The sequence below is a fragment of the Barbus barbus genome (assembly GCF_936440315.1).
Source record: "Barbus barbus genome assembly, chromosome: 6".
NCBI lineage: Eukaryota > Metazoa > Chordata > Actinopteri > Cypriniformes > Cyprinidae > Barbus > Barbus barbus.
The window spans coordinates 22,193,527-22,214,220 of record NC_136734.1 but is presented as its reverse complement, the minus strand read 5'-3'; the positions used below and the strand labels follow the sequence as shown (position 1 = coordinate 22,214,220).

Below are 20,694 nucleotides of genomic sequence, written 5' to 3'. Positions count from 1 at the left end.
CTTTGTTGCAGTAGTGACACATCAGGACCTGACATTTTTCCTCCTGCATGCTAATTGCAGAAAGTTTAGAGATACCCCCCCCACACACACACCAATTAGTGGTTCTGTCTGGGCAAGTCTGCTATAATCACAGTGATTTCAAACAAGGAATCAAAGCTCTCAGCTTGATGTAGAACAGCCCTGGGTTGAGCCACAAACAGTCAGTAAGTGCGTTTACAAGCACTTTAAAAGTTTGCTTTCAGCTGGACTAAAACAATAATTTGCCTTTCTAAAATATCATGAGAATGACTGAAGTTGTACCAGCAGAGGCTGTAGCTCAAAAAACTGCTTTAGCTTGATTATAACCGTGTGTACAAACATACTTACTGTGACTGATAGGACACACATTATTTGCTAATTTAATATGATCATAGAATCAAATGGGGGGGTTTAGGAACTTTAAAATCATTTGTCAAGTAGACTTATAAATTGCTGGGTTCATAATATGCTTACTTCAAAACTACGAGTTTTTCCAAATGGTTTGTGGCTGTTTTACAGGTCTGCTTTGCTCCAATGCCTCTTGCTTAAACAATGCCTCAGAGCAAAACACCCAATCTTCACCATGGCACTGCAGACATTCTTATGCAAAAATGAATTGGCTTCCTGATATGATAGCCACAAGGGTGTAGCTCTTGCTCTAAGTGATCTCGTTTAACTGACATGTAATTTAAAACGAGGATGAAAGGGAGTTATAACACATTCCCTCAGGTCCAGTGTGAGTGGGAAATCATTCTCACTTGAAAAGAGTGCCACTGATAAAAACAAAAAAACAAAACAAGGTTTGATTTATTGTACTGATAACAGCCTAACAGCCTCAGTGTAAGCCCAAAGGTAAAGGACTAATAAAAAGAAATTGACAGTAGACAATATCAAGCACCCTTTTCCACTTCCAGCAACAGGATTATCTCAGTTTCAGGGTCTACATGTCAAGTGTATGTGAAGTGCATCAACAAAAACTCACACATGATTTTCTACAGACACTGAAACATGCAGCTACGGCTGGCACAAGTTCCAGGGCCACTGCTACAAATACTTTCCTCATCGGCGTAACTGGGACACAGCAGAGCATGAATGTCGTCTCCAGGGGGCACACCTTGCTAGTGTCCTGTCCCATGAGGAGCAGCAGTACATCAACCGTAAGTATACATAAACCCAAGTTGGTCATTCTGTCTAATATCATCAGCTCTAATCAATTACATTTACATGCAAACGAACAGTTATTTAGGAAGGATACTGCTGTTTTGGTTCCATTTTGTTTTTTGTTTTACTTCTCACTACAAAAGTGATCAGAGTTATGGAATATTCCACTGGTTCAGGAATGTTTAGCTAAAGAGGACTTTAGAGTTTAAAGAAAAGTTGGTTTATCACCAATAAAAAAGGGGCCAAATGCTGCTCCAGTCCTAGATGCAGGAAGTGTGATGTATAACAACAAAAATGCCTTTTATTTTTAACCACTGACAAAGAGTTCCTAATATGGCTGGTGAATTGACTTTTGTTTCTCTCTCCTCTCGTAGGCCTTGGCCATGACTACCAGTGGATCGGTCTGAATGATAAGATGTTTGAGAATGATTTCCGGTGGACGGATGGTAGTGTTGTGGTAAGAAAATTCTTCAGAACTTGCTTGTTCTGTTTTAGAAAGATGGTATTGACACAGTGGACAATGTAGATTAAAACTTTATGAAGTTTCTTGTATTTTTCATGATGTTTGCAGATTTTATTTCTTTAAAGGGTTATTCATTTAAATAACATTGTTAATTTTTAGCAAGAATTTGTTAATGTGAAAAAAAGTAAAACAGGAGACATATGCAGCAATCTCCCTGGTTCTAGAGGTGTTCCTCCATGGAAAGTGGCTAATTACAGTTGTTTAGTCCTGACTGGGCTCTCACTTCAAAGATAACGGCAGCATTTTGTGGGGAAGGGCCACACAGCCCTGGAGGGCAGGAGATAGGAGTTTTCATCTGTGGAAGTCCTCTCAGGACTGGAGGATCAAAATAAATAAGGGTAGAGGAAGCTTACAGGTGTGGACAGGTAATGGAGGTGCGAAGGATGAGCAGCACCTGGAACTGGCTGCACTAGATACAATCCAGACCTAAAATATGAGTGTGTGACAGTTCAGTCCAGTTGGCATCAGTGAGGGGCTATAAACATGTCCTCTGGAGTTTGCAAGCACTCTTATTGTATTCTGTGTACAGAAGAGTTATTATATGAAGAGTTGATATTTGTCATGTATTTAAGTATGTGCCATTGGAGTTATCCAGAGGGTCAAACATTGCATTACGTCAATTTTCAAGCAGGAAGCGCACATTCTTTTTTTAAGAGAATAATAACAGGACTTCTTGGGCGATCGGTGTAGTATTCAAAGGGTTGCTGAAAGACCACAGCTTCAACATGTCTCAGTTGGGTATAATTACTTAATGTTTAATATATGTACAAACTTCACAGTTTTAATTTAGGATACAAAATAGATATGGAAGAGTGCCAATATACATTTAAATTCATATTATTGTTATGTTAAAACAATAGGCCCTATACTGTACCATTTAATCTCAGCAGACTAAGAGAATGTTGTGTAGTTGCAGTATAAACACAGCATCTGGAGTAGTACCTCAAAACAATTTAAATCTGTTTAAATATATAAGCTCAAGCTCACTGTAAAGTGTTTCTTTTTGTTGGCATTATTAGTTACTTTCTTTATAGGTTTGGTCTTTTCAATTGCTATAGTCATTCGTCCACAGCTGAGAGAGATGACGGATGACATCATACTTGCAAATACATTGAATCAAGTTTGTCCATGATAGTTGAATATAGATGTATTACTACAACTACAACTATGACTACTATCTTCCAAATGCATTACACCACTCATGGCAGCTGCTGATAGCAGTTTACGCCCCCTACTGGACTGTGACTGTATCATTTACTTTAACCCTTTATGCCGTAATTCTGTCATGTTGACCTACAAAGGACCCCCCCCCCCCCCCAAAAGAAAATCCCTTCAAATAATATTTTTAAAAACTGAAATAAAACAAGTTGACAAAACAAGCAAACAAACAAAAAAAGAATACAAGATTGAGAAGAATCTCATTATGTTAAACTGCATAGTCTAACATAATGAGAGATTTACAAATATTTTTTAAGTTATCATTTTCAACTGGAAAGACCAAATTAGCTAAAGGATTTTTAGGGAAAATGTGGATCCGAATATAGATGAGCTATAATAGTGCAGCTGCCATAAATATTCGAGAACCACAGGTGTATGTAGGCATCCTGCTGCATACTGAACAAATATGAAATCATACATATGGATGTAAAAGAATATATACAGCACAAGCAGAATATTGCTGTTTTGAGCCAGGTTGCATTTTAAGTTGTGCAGGTGTGTTGAATGCAGTTTCTTTTAAACACTCGAAAAATACATTGTCATAACTCAAAGTGTATCATAATATAATTATGAATTATCTGAATAATTATCTGAAATGTATTTATATATTATAATTGTCTTTCTCACATTAACTTTTTCATCTCTATCCATATTCTTCCCCTGCAGCAATATGAAAACTGGAGACCGAACCAGCCAGACAGTTTCTTTTCCTCAGGGGAGGATTGTGTGGTAATGATCTGGCATGAGGACGGCCAGTGGAATGATGTTCCCTGCAACTACCACCTCACCTTCACCTGCAAAAAAGGCACAGGTGAGCTTTTAGCACCTGGATGGGGGGCATTTCTAAAATAATAGGGGATGCAAAGGTAGACATTTATTTTCAGTCTAAACTCCATCAGTGGTTTTTAAATAAAGATGTTTTATTATAGGGAATCTGTGAAAATTTGGATGACTGCTATACCCTAAGATGATATATCTTTGGTTGTTTATAGACAGGAAGAGAGCAGTGTTTATGGATTTGTCTGCAGTGGTTTAAAGCAGCTAAAATTTTGAAATAACATTTCATATTCAGTCCTCCATTACTGATGGTTACCCTATTATGTGCCGTTTTCAACAGTGTCCTGCAGTCAGCCACCCCTCGTCCTTAACGCCCGCACATTTGGCCAGCTGCGCCCACGCTATGAGATCAACTCCCTGATCAGGTACCAGTGCATGGGCGGCTTCATCCAGAGACATGTTCCCCTCATTCGCTGCAGAGGAGACGGCTCATGGGATTTGCCCAGGATTTCCTGCACGAGTCGTAAGTATTCTGTGAAAATCTATCACAAACAACATTTTTCTATCCCTGTAGAGCTTGAATGCTCATTTTGACCTAGATACTACAAACAATACTCTGGTTTGAGTTTATATATATGCATACACTATATAGCCAAAAGTATTGGGTCAACCCTTCTAATGAACATGTTTGACTACTTTAGTAATTTCCATGAGTACAAATCTTAATGTTTAAGCATATAATGATATTCTAGGGAATTGTGTGTTTCTAATTATATTGCAACAGTTTGGACAGGACCCTTTTCTATTCTAACATGACAGTGTCTCCGTGTATAAGGCAAGGTTCAAAAATAAATGATTGATTGAGTCAGTGTGGAAGAACTTGACTGGTCTGCAGAAAGCCAAGTACTGATCCCAGCTGAACACCTCTGGTGTGACTTTATATGTAGACCTTGAGCCAAAAACCCATCACCAAACACCAATGACTTGTATAGACACTAGAAGGACAAAAGTGTTGGGACACCCCCTTCTTTAGAACAGAAGAAGGCACTAACAAAACTGTGGCAACAAAGATGGAAGCATAATTCATGTATTTAAAAACTGTATTTCCATCTCTGCAACAGTTTTGAAAGTGTCTAAAATGACTGTACCCATATACAAGTCATTGGTGTTTGGTGATGGGTTTTTGGCTCAAGGTCTGCATTTAAAGTCACACCAGAGGTGTTCAGCTGGGATCAGGACTTGGCTTTCTGCAGACTAGTCAAGTTCTTCCACACTGACTGAATCAATAATTTATTTTTGAATTATTGATTATATTTTGCAATATAATTAGAAACACACAATTGCGTAGAATATCATTACATGCTTTAACATTAAGATTTGTACTCATGGAAATTACTAAAGTAGTCAAACCTGTTCATTAGAAGGGGGTGACCCAATACTTTTGGCAATATAGTGTATATGCAGAAAAATGTATCTTATGTTGACCAAGGCAGCAGTTGTTTGATTAAAAATATCATCCATGTTAAAAACTGTTGAGCTGCTTAATGTTTTTGTGGGAAAAAAACCCCAAACTTTAAAACTCTAGTAGACATTTATAATATATTTTATGCATTAAAATTATAGTTCTAATTTAATTCAATGTACTTGTATTTTATTTCCAGCCTCCAACTTTCAAAGGTCCTATGCAAAGTATCAGACATACAGAGTTTTTCGCAGTCATCAGAAGAGACTGGCAGAAAATTCTGTTGATGTACCCCGACGACACCATCGCCATGGTGTAAAACACAATCGGAAGCAACAATAGTTGCTATTTTAACACAATCCTTTTAATGTATTTTGATAGCATATGACGGATTTGCCTACTGGCTGAAAGAAAAGATTATAAAATAAAAGATTATTAAAAGGACCAGAAAAGAGTGGAATATCACTGGAATGACAGAGAGATAGTTTTTTAAGAACTACATAAATGACACATTCAGCTGGCCTCTGAAAACACAAAAAATGATCTGACCTGCCCACCATCTGTTCTGCTTCTTTTTAGGAATACACAGTGCCTTCGTAATTTTTAACTCACAATCCAGATGTAAGTGAGCTATAATAGTGCAACCTATTTTAGCTTCTCAACATAATGGTACATTTTGATACACACTTTGCCGTATGTTTCTTTCAATCTTCGTCAAGTTTACAAGAACCACAGGTGTATGCAGACATCCTGCTGCTTACTGAACAAATGAGAAATCGTACATAAGAATGTGAAAGAATATATATTTATACAGAGAGAGTGAGCAATGGCTCACATGGAGTCAGTGTTTGTTGTGGTACAAAAAGCCAATAATATCATTACAAAACTGCAACCAATGCAGTGGATGGTTTTGATATCTTAAAGTCAACACAATTGACTTTAAGCTATTCCCTATTGAAAAGCCATGTCGATTTTAGATTATTTATATTCCTCTGTTTGATGTTTCTTTCAAGTGTTTACAATGCAAATCCGTTTCATATACATTTAATTCCACCGTCAATTATCTATAAATCAAAAGAAATTATACTGTATGTACTTCACATCATTTTCATCAACTTTCATGTTTTTTCTCAGACAGTTTAAAACTACTTTAAAGAGAATGTACTTTGTGAGATGCTTAAAAGACTTGAACGAGTGCCTTTTTAACAAGATGCCTATAATTTATTTCTTGAGCTGCTCCTTGTTTTCTCATTGTTGTAGCGAGATAGAACACACTGAGGACTTCACTTGGCCAAACGGCACATTGATAGAGTTCAGTATATTAGTGTGGAGGACAGTGTGTCAGTAGCTGGCAGTGATCTGACTAATAGATGACATTTGGAACTCACAGAATTTAGATGGATTTCATCATGACATTTGGGGTGTATCAATGGACCAAAAGAAGAGGACTCATAGTAACAGCTTTAACAGCAATATTTGTTGAACTGGTCATCCATTTGTTTATTCCCATTTTTTTTTTTTTTTCTTTAAGACCTTTTCTTTTGTGTGTTTACTTGTGTTGGTTTTTATAAAAAAAAATCCCCCTCTCAAAAGTGCACATATATTTTTTTTTATTTATAGTATAACTTGTTTATTGTCAAATGTGATTGTCTGGAATGTTTGTGAAATGAAAAAAAAAAATGTAAGGAATGTTTTTTTATGCCTTCTGTGTAAACAAAGTTTATTATATTCTACTTGCATTCCTGGTCTTTTTGTGTTCCGATATGAAGTGAATTTTGGCTTATTGGAAGGGCTTAATGGTAGATATAGTTAATAATAGGGGGCGTAATTTGAAATATTTTTACATTGACAAATCTAATATTTAATATAACATTAAACTATATAACAATATAATAAAATGTGACCGGGATAAGCGAACATACTTTAGTGTAGTGTTCATCAGCAGTCCCTAATGTTGACCACCAGATGGTATTGGTTCACTAACATAAGGGCACTTGAACCTGAATAATTCTACAAATATCATTACTGTAAATTATGTTTTGTAAAGCTGAATTTCATTAATACCATACCATTTTTTTTAAACAGCATATAACAGTAATAGCCTACCCTTTAAATGTAAGAAAGCACCTTTGTAGACTATTTTTGGATACTTTTATTTAGTTTCTATATGAAATGACAACCAAACACATAAGAAGCCTAAAAAGGTTTGTTCTCTTTTTTTATTGTCAAGTTGCCTACCTCTGTTGATTATAGTTTTGTAAGTACATTACAATGTAGAAGGACATTTTTGATGTGCCTTGTGTTTTTGTAGTTCCATTGCCATATTTAATTTTACATGAATGTGTTTCCCCGCTGGTACCGCTGTGTCATTTTTCATTAATACTGATGTTTTTCTCATTTAAGACTTGGAAAACACGTTGCCATTTTCCATTGCAGAAATCATTTATTTATTTATTTTTAAACAACTGGAATTAATTTACGGTTTAAAAAAGGCTAAATTAGTCACAGAACATTGTATAATGCTTCCAAGGCTTCTCATAGACCTAAAGTCGAGATATTATAAATAATTTAATAAACATCCTCATCATAGAAATTATTCATCATATTGATGGCGATGCATAATAGTTTAGATAGATGGAGAGCAGGAGCTATTTGGATCATGAAAAGAACTCTTCTCAAAAGCAGCAGAGTATTAGATTAGCAATATGTTGTTAATTTCAAGTTAATTCAATAGTTTGTGTTGGGAAATGTACGTCATGCGTAGCCAAGCTGGCATTCACTCTGCAACAAACATTTGTGTTCTGGACCTTAAAAATACATGGTTATAGGAATTGTAGAAATAGAGTTTAATGGAGAATGAAAAAAAACCCATTTCATTTCTATGCGTTTTATTTTTCATTTAAAATTTGATTCATAAACCATTCAATGCGTTTCAGATTTTTCAAAAAAGAAAATATTTTGTGCATGACAAAGACAAACTCAAGCAAAATGTCACTTATGTGCACCGTGGCTTTTGCAGTTCAAAGCAAAGTTATAAGTGGAGAATATTTTCCCCTCCCATAAGCAACATTTCAATACAAAGTGGCAAATAATAGATGTTACGTTCATCAGTAAATAGATCTCATTATCTGAAGTCGTCCACAACATTCCAATGTTACTGTTCTAACTTGGGCAGGATTTTATATATGGCTTTTAGTGCTGTTCCTCTTTTTGCAAAGAACAGTGGAATTACAATATGATTCATTTGAGAATTATTCATATCTACACTTAAGCAGTTAGGCTCAAGCTAGTCGTAAAACGTTGTATATACAACTGGTCCTCAAAGAATCTCTCAGTATAAATTCTGTTTGTAGTTTTCTGCCATATAACGAAGTACAATGCATCATCAGCAGTTTGTCAAATTCTGTCTCTGTCTGTGATGAAATACTTGTGAAAATATATGCAGGGACAAACACAATTAAACAAGAATAAGAAAAATACAAAATACACATTTTTTTAAAAAGGGTAGACATGAGGAATGAATGTTACAATGATGAATATACAGTATATTCATATAGTTATTATAAAGCATTGTAAAACTAAGGGCCAAACTCATTCATTTGATATTTCAAACAGATAATATAAGATCACAGTTCAGAGCATTGGATTATATACCAACACATGAAATACCAAAAATACATAGTTGTAAAGAAATTAGTATTTGAGTAGGAAAAGAAAGGTGTCAGGTCCATTTTGCATTTCAGTTTGGGCAAGTTTCAAAACCTTCCTGTCAACTTTATACTGTTCAGTAACATTTCAATATTTTATTGCAATATCACAATGGTGATCCTTGACAAACTTACATTTAAAATGGGTTTTGATCAAAATGACGTGACTTTAACTTTCCTTCTAGCTAAGTATCCTTCCTGAATGCAATTTGTGTTATTCTCGTTGCTTCGTTGTTCAGACATATGGTGTACAAATCTACATAAATTGTAAATGATAGGTGAAATAACTGTTTACATTAATATTCAGAATGTTGCATTATGAAACTGTTTTTTTACACTATCCTTTCTATAATTGTCACAGTTGTAGCTAGTTCATGCAAAGAGTCCTTCATAAGTTTGGATGTGGAAACCTGTGTATTGCTGCTCTTTCGTTGGAGACGTGACATGAAGCGCTTTACGGCTGAGGTTTGTAGCAGTAGACTCCGTACAGCTTCTGCTTTTTGTCAGGAAAACCAACAAAGCGAACTGCAGCCTCCGTGGGACTGCAGTTCTTCCTGGGCCTGGAGATAGGGTAACGAACGCTACCGTCGGCCAGCCAACCGGCATCACAACTATCATATCCCAGCAGCTTCCAGGCAGCGTATATATGGCCGACCTTTGCGATCTCAGCTCCATCTCTCTTACACGCATCAACAGCCTCATCAAAGTTCAGCCTCTTGGGCTGGATCAAGTAGTAAAAGTGTCCTGTGATGTGAACCAAAGAGTTTCAGGGTTGTGGACACAGACACTAAACGTTATGCTCCATTTTATACTAGAATTGAATGGTTTAACTCACCTCTAAGGCTGGCTGTGAAGCAGAACACATCATAGCGTTTGTTGGACTTGTCCTGTTGGCCGTAGGTTCTCAGTCCGGCTGAGGTCCTCGCGCCTCCGCAGGGCTCTCTGGGTTTGGTGATGGGATACTGCACGGTTCCGTCATTGAGCCAGCCAGCATTGCACCAATCCATCCCATTTATCCATTCCCCATAGAGCTGGTCGAAGGAGGCGACCACAGCGTCCTGCTCCAGACACGCGGCCTCAGCGTCTTGGAAGTTGAGGTTGTACCGCCCCAGACGAGGGGAGTACGGGAAAACAACCCCTGTGAAAGAAAGCAAATTTTCCCCTAAGGAAAAGTTCAACTGAGTTTAACATCAGGCTGGTTTGATGAACACATTTTAGGACCACCCCACACTCTCAGAAATAAAGGTACAAAAGCTGTCACTGGGGCGGTACCTTTTCAAAAGGTTCATGTTTTTACCTAAAGGGTCCATTTTGGTACGTTAAAGGTACATATTATTACTTAAAGTGTACATATTTGAACCTAATAGTGTCCCTTTTGAAAAGGTACCGCACCAGTGACAGCTTTTGTACGTTTATTTCTGAGAGTGCACGGAACGAATAAGAATATTATTAAAACCCTAAGTTTTAGTTTTCTAAGAGCCTCCCTGCTTAGTTGAAAAGATTTATGTGGTACGGTGTTAGAAAAAAAAAAAAAAAAAAAAAATTAAAAGAAAGAGAAAATTACTTGCAGGGCTTAGGCTTTTCAATCTTAGAGTCCATTGTTCCAAGGTTAACAATGACTAGTTGTGCCAGCCTGTTTCATTATGCTCATGCAGCTCACATTTTCTGTGTAAAGATCCCCATTGTTTCTCTGGAGCCAAGTCTGCAATGGTGGTCTTGGCCAAAAGCACGAATTACAGGATATTACTGGAGAATGAGCAAATGATAAGTGGCAAAAAAGTATTGAAAGAAGAGTGTCTTCACATTTCAAGTGCTCATGTCTAAGACTGTTTGCTGAAATTAACAGCTCAAATGTGACTTCTGAACTGTAGAAAGTGAATGAAATACGTTTATATAGCAATGGCAATGTGTTGCAGATTACAGCCAGTGCATATACAGTATGCCAAAACAGAGACATATATGGAAAATCTCGACTTTTTTATCTCTATTTGGCTATTTATAAAGTTTATTTTCTATAGTAAGTCACTTTGGATGAGAAGAGCATGCTAAAAAAAAAAAAAAAAAAAATACAGGTTAAATGCTAACTTATATGACATCATGAAATAATAAAGTTACCTTGCAATTCAAGGTCCACTTCAGTAATTTTGTCGTTCATGCCATTGATGATCTCACACCTGTATGTGCCATAGTCGTTTAGATCTAGGTTTGTAATAACTAAAGTAGCATCTTTGTCATCCATCTCCAACAGGTAAGCGCGGTTCTGGAAATTTCCATAGGTTCTCTTGTGGAGCCCCATGGAGATGAGTACATCGGTTTCTGTAGAGTCATCCTCAATTTTGGTCCATTTGATTCTGTTTCCAAACAAACTGGACTGACCTTCCAGTCTGCAGGGCAGGGTGATATTGTCACCTCTGTTGGCGTAAACCTTGATCCTTGATCCACTATCTGAAATAAAACAAAAGCAGATGTCTATAACGACGTTTTCTTTGTACTGAAACCACACATTGGGTTTACTTAAAGTTGTGAAGAAGCCTGCAGTAGTCACAAAAGAAAGAAACGTAGCACCACACATATCTTAGCTGAAGAAATAATCTAATTATGATTCACTGGAATCAGATGGTGTGCTTGCACACACACACTGGGGAACCACAGACACCATTTTCCTCCATTTTGTGTCAAATGTTCCCTCCTTAAAGCTCAAATTTTTGCTCACAGATGCTGTGTCTACATCTCTGGTATAGTTCCTATGTCTGCTTGTGGTTAGGGGCATAATTGTCTCATTAAGCTCCTTGAGATGCTTCCTGATCTCTGTTTGAGTCTTGGAGGCCCCAGTCCATCACAGCTCTTGATGGAACATTTGATGGATAGCAAGGAAACTAAAACCGACCCAAGAGTTCTCCTGGCTATACTTCACCATCAAAGCGTCGACTGCACAGCAGACATGATTAGATTTAGCTTAAGGCACCATTTCGTCTCTCATTTTCCCAATAGTTTAAACTGTCTACAGATGTGTTCTGCCAAATTATGTACCCCTTCCCCCCCTTTTTTTTATTGATACTTTTGGACAGCAAGGACACAATAAATTAAAGGTGACAGTAAAGACATTTATAATGTTAAAGAGATTTATATTTCAAATGCTGCTCTTTTTTAAAACTTTCTATTAATCAAAAACTATATCATGGTTTCCACAGCACAGATGTTTTCAACTGTGATAATACAAATAAATGTTTCCAAATTAATATAATACCGTGATTTGAATTATGTGACACCGAAGACCAGAGTAATGGCTGCTGAAAATTCAGATTTTCCATCCCATGAATGAATTACATTTTAAATATATTTAAAAAAAGACAACACTCATTTTAAGCTGCAATATTATTTCACAATATTACTGTTTTTTACTGTGTTTTTAATGAAAAAATGCAGCCTTGGTGAGCATAAGAAGCTTCTTTGAAAACATTCAAAAATCATCCTAATCTAAATATATAATGTAAACATGTTTACGAAGTCTTAGTTCATGATATCTTATGTATTAATGTTAATGGATTGAACCTTATTGTAAAGTGTTACCAAACAACAACTTTCAATGAATCCCATCAATCCGTTTCTCCATTTCTCTATACAATCTTTAATTTTACCATAATGATAATTCATTCCATGCATAACATTAGTGATCTAATGATATTCAAGTATCCTCTGATCTGAGTTCTTGTACCTAAAATGTACTTTTCAGGTCAAATTTATGTACAGTTTCTACAATCAAATTGTCTTCTGGCCTGTGACTTCCAAAGAGTAGTTCTTAGCCTTAGGCTTTTGTACTTCTGACCAGCATGTTCTAACCTTAACATTCATATGCAGTGTGTCCGCAGGAAAACCTTTCGCATATTATTTGAAACAAACATGGGACTCATTAGCAGGCACTCATCACATTCTTCCTTCTGATTCAAACCACTTCCCTTACCTTAGTCCACTATTACTCCTCACTCACCTGAGCTGGAGACTTTCCAGATGTAGCAACATGTGTTCAACCTGTGCTGAGAATGAATACACATGGTTTTAACATCTGAATATTTCATGGATCAGAAGCCATGTTAAACTGTTCTGCTTCCACCTTTAATGATATAGCACATCATTATGACCAGAGGATGAGAGATTCTTCTCTTTTTCTAGAAGTAATTAAAACTGAGCGCTACAGTCCTTACAATCATTAACACCACACATCTGATCCCTTTTTACACTTCACTGTGAGTCATGCACTCTCTCTTTCACTTTCTTCCTAACACACTCTCACTTAGGAGACAGGGTGCCAAAGTTACAAGCTAGAACCAAAAGGAACAGATGAAAAATCTCTCAGAAACAAAAAAATTAAGTACACCTTTCAGTGACGGCAGCTACGAATTTTGCAAATTTATAAGCTTTTCGGATTTGGTCTCCACATCTCTTTGTTGGCAGAATCAATCATTGTTGGTGAGATTGTGTGCCAATTCTGTACAACTCTCAAATATCAACCCAAACCCACTAACCGATAATGTTGTCCATATACCCAATTCCCACCAGTCCCCATGATACCCCCATCCTCCATCTCCACCCACCCTTCTCATGCAAGCACAAGAAAAGTGTTTACTCTAGAAAATCAGAATGAAAGTGCTAGGGCAGTTTAAATATTTAAGTACCTCTTTCCCACCCTTTAAGAACTCAGTAATTTGGTTTAATAATGTAGTAGTAGTAATAATAATAATAATATTATTATGTATATATAATAATAATAATAATAATAATAATAATAATAATAATATATATATATATATATATATATATATATATATATATATATATATATATATATATATATATATATATATATATATATATATATATATATATATAAACATTCAATCAACAAGGTATTTGGGATCCACTGCCATCTTGAACACATCTGCTAAACTGTGGGGATAGGGCCCTTTACAATAAAAAATTATGTTCTGTGTGAGGTACACAAGTCTAAATGCATGAAAACACACTGATTAGGGCTTCACATCTGTGTATACAAGTGTCATATGGAATCGTTCCCTAACAGTCAGACAGACTTCATGGCTAAACTTTTCTTCCTACACTTTGCTGAGCAAGCAGAGGTCAGTATGAGTTATGAGCATGAATTATTGCACACAACTGGATGGGGGTCCCTCTATCATCACCATCCTACTTGTGCTCTGACATTTAGGCTCTCTCTCTCTTTGTATGTATTATAGTTAGTTTATTTGAATGTCTCTCCTTCTCTATCTCCCTTTTTCTCTCACCCATCACACACAAAGCAATCCTCTTTATGCCCTTTCTTTTTCACACGCCCCCTACTCAACCATGCCTGACTAATGGCTGCATTATGTCTTGAACAGAGACTCTGTGAATCAGGCCCATCTTCAGCAGTCTCTAAGAGCCGAAAACCATACAAAACTTTCAATCCTTCCTCTGGTCCCCACCTCTTCTCCATTAGCCCCAGCCCAGCCCAATCCATGCAAACCCATCACTTTACAGACCGTTACCTCAGAAGGAAAAGGACTGCATTCAGCAAGGGGCTCTTTACATTTTTAGGGGCTGTTAATCTTGCTGTAGCTCCCGTCAAATACATACACTCAGTAGCATCAGTGTAAATTCAGAGGATTTGGCAACGCCCATACAGCTGTGTACTGGCCATATAAAGGTCCACCTCAGCTACCAATATGATTCTGACATCATTGGCCATCAGAAGCCAATCTTGCATTTAACCTCAAAGGAAGTTATTACATCTCCACTCAGATGTGATCAGCAAAGCCACTTTTCACAGTCAGTTCGGTGATGGCTCACATTCCCCACTATCTGTCAACAACTGTTAAACAACTGCTAAATTACCTGTAGCACTGTGGTGAGCTGAATCTTTTTGGGTGTGTGCATGTGCATATTGGGAGGAGTCTTTTAGACATGAATAGTGGAATATTACAATTTAATTGTGTCTGCATCAAGTATTGAAGAAATTATGTTCATCCATTGGGAATCGTATTCCCCATTCTTATTAGCATCTGATGGTTTAATAAACAATAAATAATACCCACTTTTTACAATTTATGCTGTGCAGTCTTTCAGTATTATTTATCTACCACACTCTCATATGCACAGACACAGAAATTTGCATGCTGAACCGTAATTTCATACATTCATTCATTTATTCATTCATTCATTCATTCATGAGGGAATCAGAAGTGGTTCTTACCTTGTGCTTCAACATGCAGACTGCTTGCAAAGACCAATAATGTCAAGGAAAACAGAGCGATCATCTTGTCTTTTTTGTTCTTTGCCTAAAGGCCTTCTGACTAGAAAAGCAAATAAACAAAAAAACAGGGGAAAAAAAAAACAACACAATCAGGTTATAAATCTGGAAGGAGTATGGAAAAATATTTTCTTCCCCTTTGTTGTCGATGAAGAGGTGTAGGTGTTGGTAGTTGTGCCACAAGAAAGATTGGGCTCCTCAGAGGTCCATACAAAAGGCTTATATTGAAGCCTTGGCCAATTGTGGCCACTCCCCCTCCCCTTAGAGAGAGATGTAGCCCATCACCCTACGTTTTTGTGTGTGTGTGGACTCCCTCATTTAAGAACAGCTTCTCTTTTTGCCATGCGTGGCTCTCCATTTAGATTTAAAGGGTAGATGTGCGGACTACACTAGTTGTTTGCACTAGCTGTATTATTTAAAAATGTCTTTATTAATGATATGACCTAAATATTTTGCAGTTTTGCAGTAAATATTTAGCTGATTTTAATGACATGAGTGATGATGATGATGATGATATGTATAGGCAAAGTCGTAAGTTATATGCTCAAGCAAATATGTTGATGAGAAAATTTTATGTGTGTTCAGATCAGGTAAAGACAAACCTTTTTAGAGCATATTGTACTTCTTTTTATACTGCTCCTTTATGGGTTAAGTTTAAGAAAGAGAGCCTCTGTAAGCTTCAGGTTGCGTATAATGACTGTATGAGGATCCTGCTGAAAAAAGCAAGATGGTGCAGTGCAAGTGGTTTATTCTGTAAGGCAACAGTACAATCATTCCCTGCTTTAATGAGAAATTTGATGAATAAATTTATTTGTCAGCTGGACAATTCACATAATAATATTATAATGTTGTTGACAAATCCTAGGCTTACTGAAGTGCGATATCAGTCCTTTATGAGGAAGTATTGTCATAACTGTCTTTTTTAATGTGTACTGTTTTAGTTTGTATTGTCTGTCTTTTGCTAATTGACCTTGAGTCTAGAAATAAATAAAATAAAAATCAGAAAAGGGAGCTTTAAAGACTGGAAATATATATATATATATTTTAAACCTAACAAAGGATTATGTGACACAATATGCTGGTTTAAATGCATTTTAGGAACTCTAAAAATGTTGGTGAATTAAATTTTTATAGTTATTTATACACCTATCTAATAGTGAAGGTGTATCAGAAAACCACTTTAAATATTTCTTTCCCAACATGCAGTCTAGGCACTTCAAAACAAATCTGTCCAACAGTGATAATGTCTCACTGGAAACAATGGACACCCCACTAAGAATATATCAATTCAAAACATTGAATCTTCATATGCTCTCCAAATGCAGAATTACACAACCTCTCCACATGCTTGTAATACATTTCTAGTGCAATGTGACTTTGCTGATTGATTTTTCATTTGCTTGTACCTGCAGTGTTATGTTTTACGTCAAAGCCTGCCAGACAGATTTATGATCAACCAAGAAATCCAACAAACACCCACCTTCCCATCTGCCCCTCTCCTCGGTTCCTCTTGAAAACTCTTCTTCACCTAGCATAACCCACTTTTCAGATTACTTAATGGACGCTTGTATTGATAAGGTAGGGACGTGGTAAAGATATGACCCACTTCACCTAAACAAAAGTGTGTCTGGGCCCTAAAAAGACCTCATTATCATCGGAGAGATATGATGAGGATGTGGAAGGAGAATGTGTGGTCTATCAGGATATTTTCTTAGTGGTTCCAATGGAGGGATGGTGAAAGGGAGTAACATGTTCAACGCAGATGATGTTTTAAGCCCCATTACAGTTATTTCAGCTGCGATTACAGGTGAGAAAGGTTTGCTCCATTACCACAGGGCCTCACTGTGTAGACTACAGCTCCATGGAGTCATATGTTCCCCACCCTGAAAAAAAGCACACAGAAGACATGGGCCGTTATGCCAATACCATCACAGTGATTGATTTACACAAAAACTATGGAAAATGAGGAAGGGTCTCTGGATTGCAGCATGACTGACTGGATATCTCACCTCAGTGAGGATGACTCATTTTCATTTATGTTTCATGGGTTTGCACTTACGTACTGAATGGTAATAATGTGGGTCTTAAACACTTACTAATGTTTGATTACACCAGATGAAGTCATGCATTGCTTATTATTTTGTTCCAAAGGCTTAAAAACAAAATAACCAATTTGCTGAAATAATCATTGCGGTTATGAAAGCTAGTGTGGGCAATTTGACTGCTTGCTCTTGGTTAATTCAGGAAATTTAGGCCATTTGGCAAAAAATGCAACAAGGTGTAGTTTTGAGTTGTTAAGTTAAAAGAAAACAGATTTGTGTTGGTAAAATTCACTGCTAAAAATGTAGGACTGACAAGAATACAATGGCAAAAGAAAATAAAAGCTTTAAAAGATATAGTTCAGATATGTAAAGGCCCTGTTAAAGTCAGTGAACAAAGGAAATCAGGATATATGACCAATAAAATGATTTTGTTATCTATATTAAAGACAAATTGTGTATAGCTTAATCCTGACCTAAATACTTCTGATCTATTTCATTATGAAAGTTAGGCTAGGGAGTTGAAACTATGTCTGGTTGTACTGCACAGTATGTGGCTATAAGCCGTAGTGCACATCTGGAGCATTTATGGTACATGCAACTATACAGTTCATTGGGGTTTATTCAGTAGATTCACCAAGAACTAATTTTTTTCAGTCTTGAAATTCCCCTAATTCTGCCTAGTGATGGCAACATAATAAAAACACAAGCATTTACAGCAACACCTACCAAACAAGCCTCCCAGTGTTTAATAGATGACGCATGCTACTCACCTCATGCTGAAGGAAAAGTTCAAACAAAAATCAATTACTCACCCTCAGACTTTTTCTTTTTCTTTTACAAAACATAAAATGAGAAATGTAAAGCAGAATGTCCAACTTGCTCTTTTCCATAATGAAAGTGAATACTGGCCAGGGCTACCATTTTTACTATTTTTATTAAATACTTAAAACATAAATTTCAGTTTGTTCCTCACACAGAGATATCATAAGCTACAGAAGATTGACTACATGAGTGGTTTGAACCACTTTGTCAGTGCTTTTATGATCAAGAGCGTGGTCAAAATATTAAGTATAAAAAATTTGAAAATTTAAAATGAGTCATTTTTAAGGATACTTTTTGGGATACTTCATGACGAACATTCTGTAATGAATTATTCTATTAATGTGCATTCATGTGCATTCAACGTTTTTATGTAAAAAAAAGCCAAATATAAATCTGTTCATCATATAATGTAATTGTGTCTCTTCATAAGACTTGGATTAATCTGCTCTATTCATATGGATTTTATTGTTTTGCAATCTCTAACTTTTTTAAGCATCAATATTTTGGTGGAACAGACCTTCAGTGGAGAGACAGAAATCTTTCAAGTTTCTTAAAAATATCTTCTTTATGTCTAATGGGTTTGGAATAACACGAGAGCAAGTAAATGAATACAGAACTTCAATTTTTGGGTGAACTATGCCTTTAATTCAGAAACACAGGACACACAGAAGGTAAAAGATCAAGCAAACACAGAACCGTTACACTGAATGAGAAATCCTGTTACAAAAATAAAGTCTGAAGTTTTATAATTACAGTCCCACCCCTCATGTCATTTGTTTCAGCAATGATTAATGAATAATAATTGCACAACAGCAACATGTCTATTACTTTAAAACCCCACAAATGCTCCCATTTTTCCTTAGAAGCATGGGTATCTTTATAGTTAAATTGCCTCTGTGCACAGATTCATCTTGATAAGCAATATCCCGATTTGATATGTTTCACAGTGCTTTCAGTGGGAAAGCTCCCAAAACAAACAAGGCACTCAAGTCTCAAGTGTGTGTGTGTGTGTGTGTTTGTGTTGGCGGGGCAAGAGTGGAGAAAAATCATGTAGCTTTCCCACGTAACATATAGGGTCCTACTGCAACAGTACAGTTATTAGATGACTCATACTGTACGTGCATGTGTTTCTGACACAGTGAGTGAGTAAGTGTGTACGGAAGCTTAACCAATAACCAGATAAATCTCCTCTGCCCCACCCAGGACCCTTCCCCAAACTTCCACCAATTCAGAGCCAAGTGTCTGAGTTTCTGACCACATTAACAGCTGGCCAGCAGTTTCGTTATCATACAGATGCTCTGTGCTTTCTGCATTTGGCAGGGTGGTATAGTTCCCATCACTGTCATGCTGTTTTCTGGTCGCCTGCCATAACGGCTTTAGGAGCACAGCCAATACAACTAAAACATGAGCAAACAAGAGACTGCTTATGTAAAACACTGCAATACCAGGTTTGATAACATTCAAAGCTCGTGGAATAAAAAAAGAAACACTTTAAGAAGAGTGCGCATTTATGACTTCAGTTGACCTATGAATGAAATAAGATGCTGTAGTAGATGTTTTCCTGCAGCAATAAATGCCCTTTTGACAGCTACGTGGAGCTGTGACCAATGACCCTTGAAACGTGAGCTCATACGTGTTACCCATACGTCATGGTTGAAACAATAATTAGAAACACAGGCACTGTTCTCATGGGTAAGTTGTGTGACATGCGCGCACACCTCAAATGGCTTCACTGGCGCATGGGAGACAAAGGCCCTATTATGATTTTTATTGCTCCAAATTTTCCTGTGGCTTCAAAACACAAATAATGAGATATCAAGACTGATTACTGTTAAAATGGCTCTCAGAAGTGGATTGTATCATTGGTAAAAGCTCTCTAGAGAAGCAGGAGAAAGTGCTGACTAATTGTGGGAGTGTGGGATGATGCAGTGCTCTTGTCAGCATTTAAAGATCATCAGATCACATGAGATGAAAGGAGTATCTCCTGTGATGTCAATGCGGATTGATTGAGTCCCCATATGCATTTCATTTGTTGTGCTTTGACATGTCTGACACAATTGTACCATCTGTGATCAATGCTTGGCATATAAGGTGATGCTGGCATTGTGGGCCTTCATTGCTTCCAGTTACTTGTCACTGTGTAAGCCCATACCCATCAACAGGGTGGCCTGGATACAGTTTGACTGAATAATGGAAATGTGATCCTTCAGCTGTAAAACCGCTGGGGTATTTGGGGTTATTAAACAGTTGAATTGTGCCACCAAGTACAGACCTCTTTGGTAAGAGAACAAAAAAAAAACTCCTTGGTGGGTTGAGAGACGCGGGCAGAGACCCCCTGTTACGTAATGCATAAAACGGTAGCATGTTGCATTTTGTGCAGTTACTGATATTTATATGGCCAAAAAATAAGATGAAATTCTGATATATTGTAATACAAATCAATGAGATCTATATAGCAGACTACTTTCATAATATACATGCACACAAAAAAGTTGCATGCAAAAAGTGGTTTGGTTTTAGGACAACTTTGATGAAAGGTTTTGATTCACTTCAAATGTTTACTACTTTATATCACTGTTTATGTCATGTTGATAATTTAGTATAAAATATTATACTATTATACTATATATTATTTGGTGGACTTTCTGAATAGTCCATTTTAT

At 36.7% G+C, this 20,694-nt stretch overlaps 2 protein-coding genes across 3 annotated transcripts in view; one reads left to right on the top strand and one right to left on the bottom strand.

Moving 5' to 3' along the window:
- vcana (versican a) overlaps positions 1-6,891 on the top strand; it is a gene marked incomplete at its 5' end in the record, with an annotated part of 39,192 nt that extends 32,301 nt beyond the window's left edge. Inside the window, 5 exons of the mRNA XM_079419549.1 lie at positions 1,017-1,175; positions 1,554-1,636; positions 3,587-3,731; positions 4,038-4,220; positions 5,359-6,891. Coding sequence (XP_079275675.1) covers positions 1,017-1,175; positions 1,554-1,636; positions 3,587-3,731; positions 4,038-4,220; positions 5,359-5,501 — 713 coding nt within the window. The 3' untranslated portion in view covers positions 5,502-6,891. The remainder of the gene's footprint in view (positions 1-1,016; positions 1,176-1,553; positions 1,637-3,586; positions 3,732-4,037; positions 4,221-5,358) is intronic.
- A 1,142-nt stretch (positions 6,892-8,033) lies between these two features.
- hapln1a (hyaluronan and proteoglycan link protein 1a) lies at positions 8,034-15,365 on the bottom strand. Of its 2 annotated transcripts, none has more exons than XM_079418533.1 (4): positions 15,111-15,365; positions 10,982-11,311; positions 9,702-10,028; positions 8,034-9,610 (listed from the first exon to the last, which is right to left on the bottom strand). In XM_079418533.1, the coding sequence occupies exons 1-4, from the start codon at positions 15,172-15,174 to the stop codon at positions 9,321-9,323; spliced, it is 1,011 nt and encodes a 336-aa protein (XP_079274659.1). In that variant the 5' UTR covers positions 15,175-15,365; the 3' UTR covers positions 8,034-9,320. The 2 variants fall into 2 exon arrangements, with proteins under 2 accessions (XP_079274659.1, XP_079274660.1); XM_079418534.1 differs by having other exon boundaries at positions 9,702-10,004.
- Between the last annotated feature and the right edge of the window lie 5,329 nt (positions 15,366-20,694).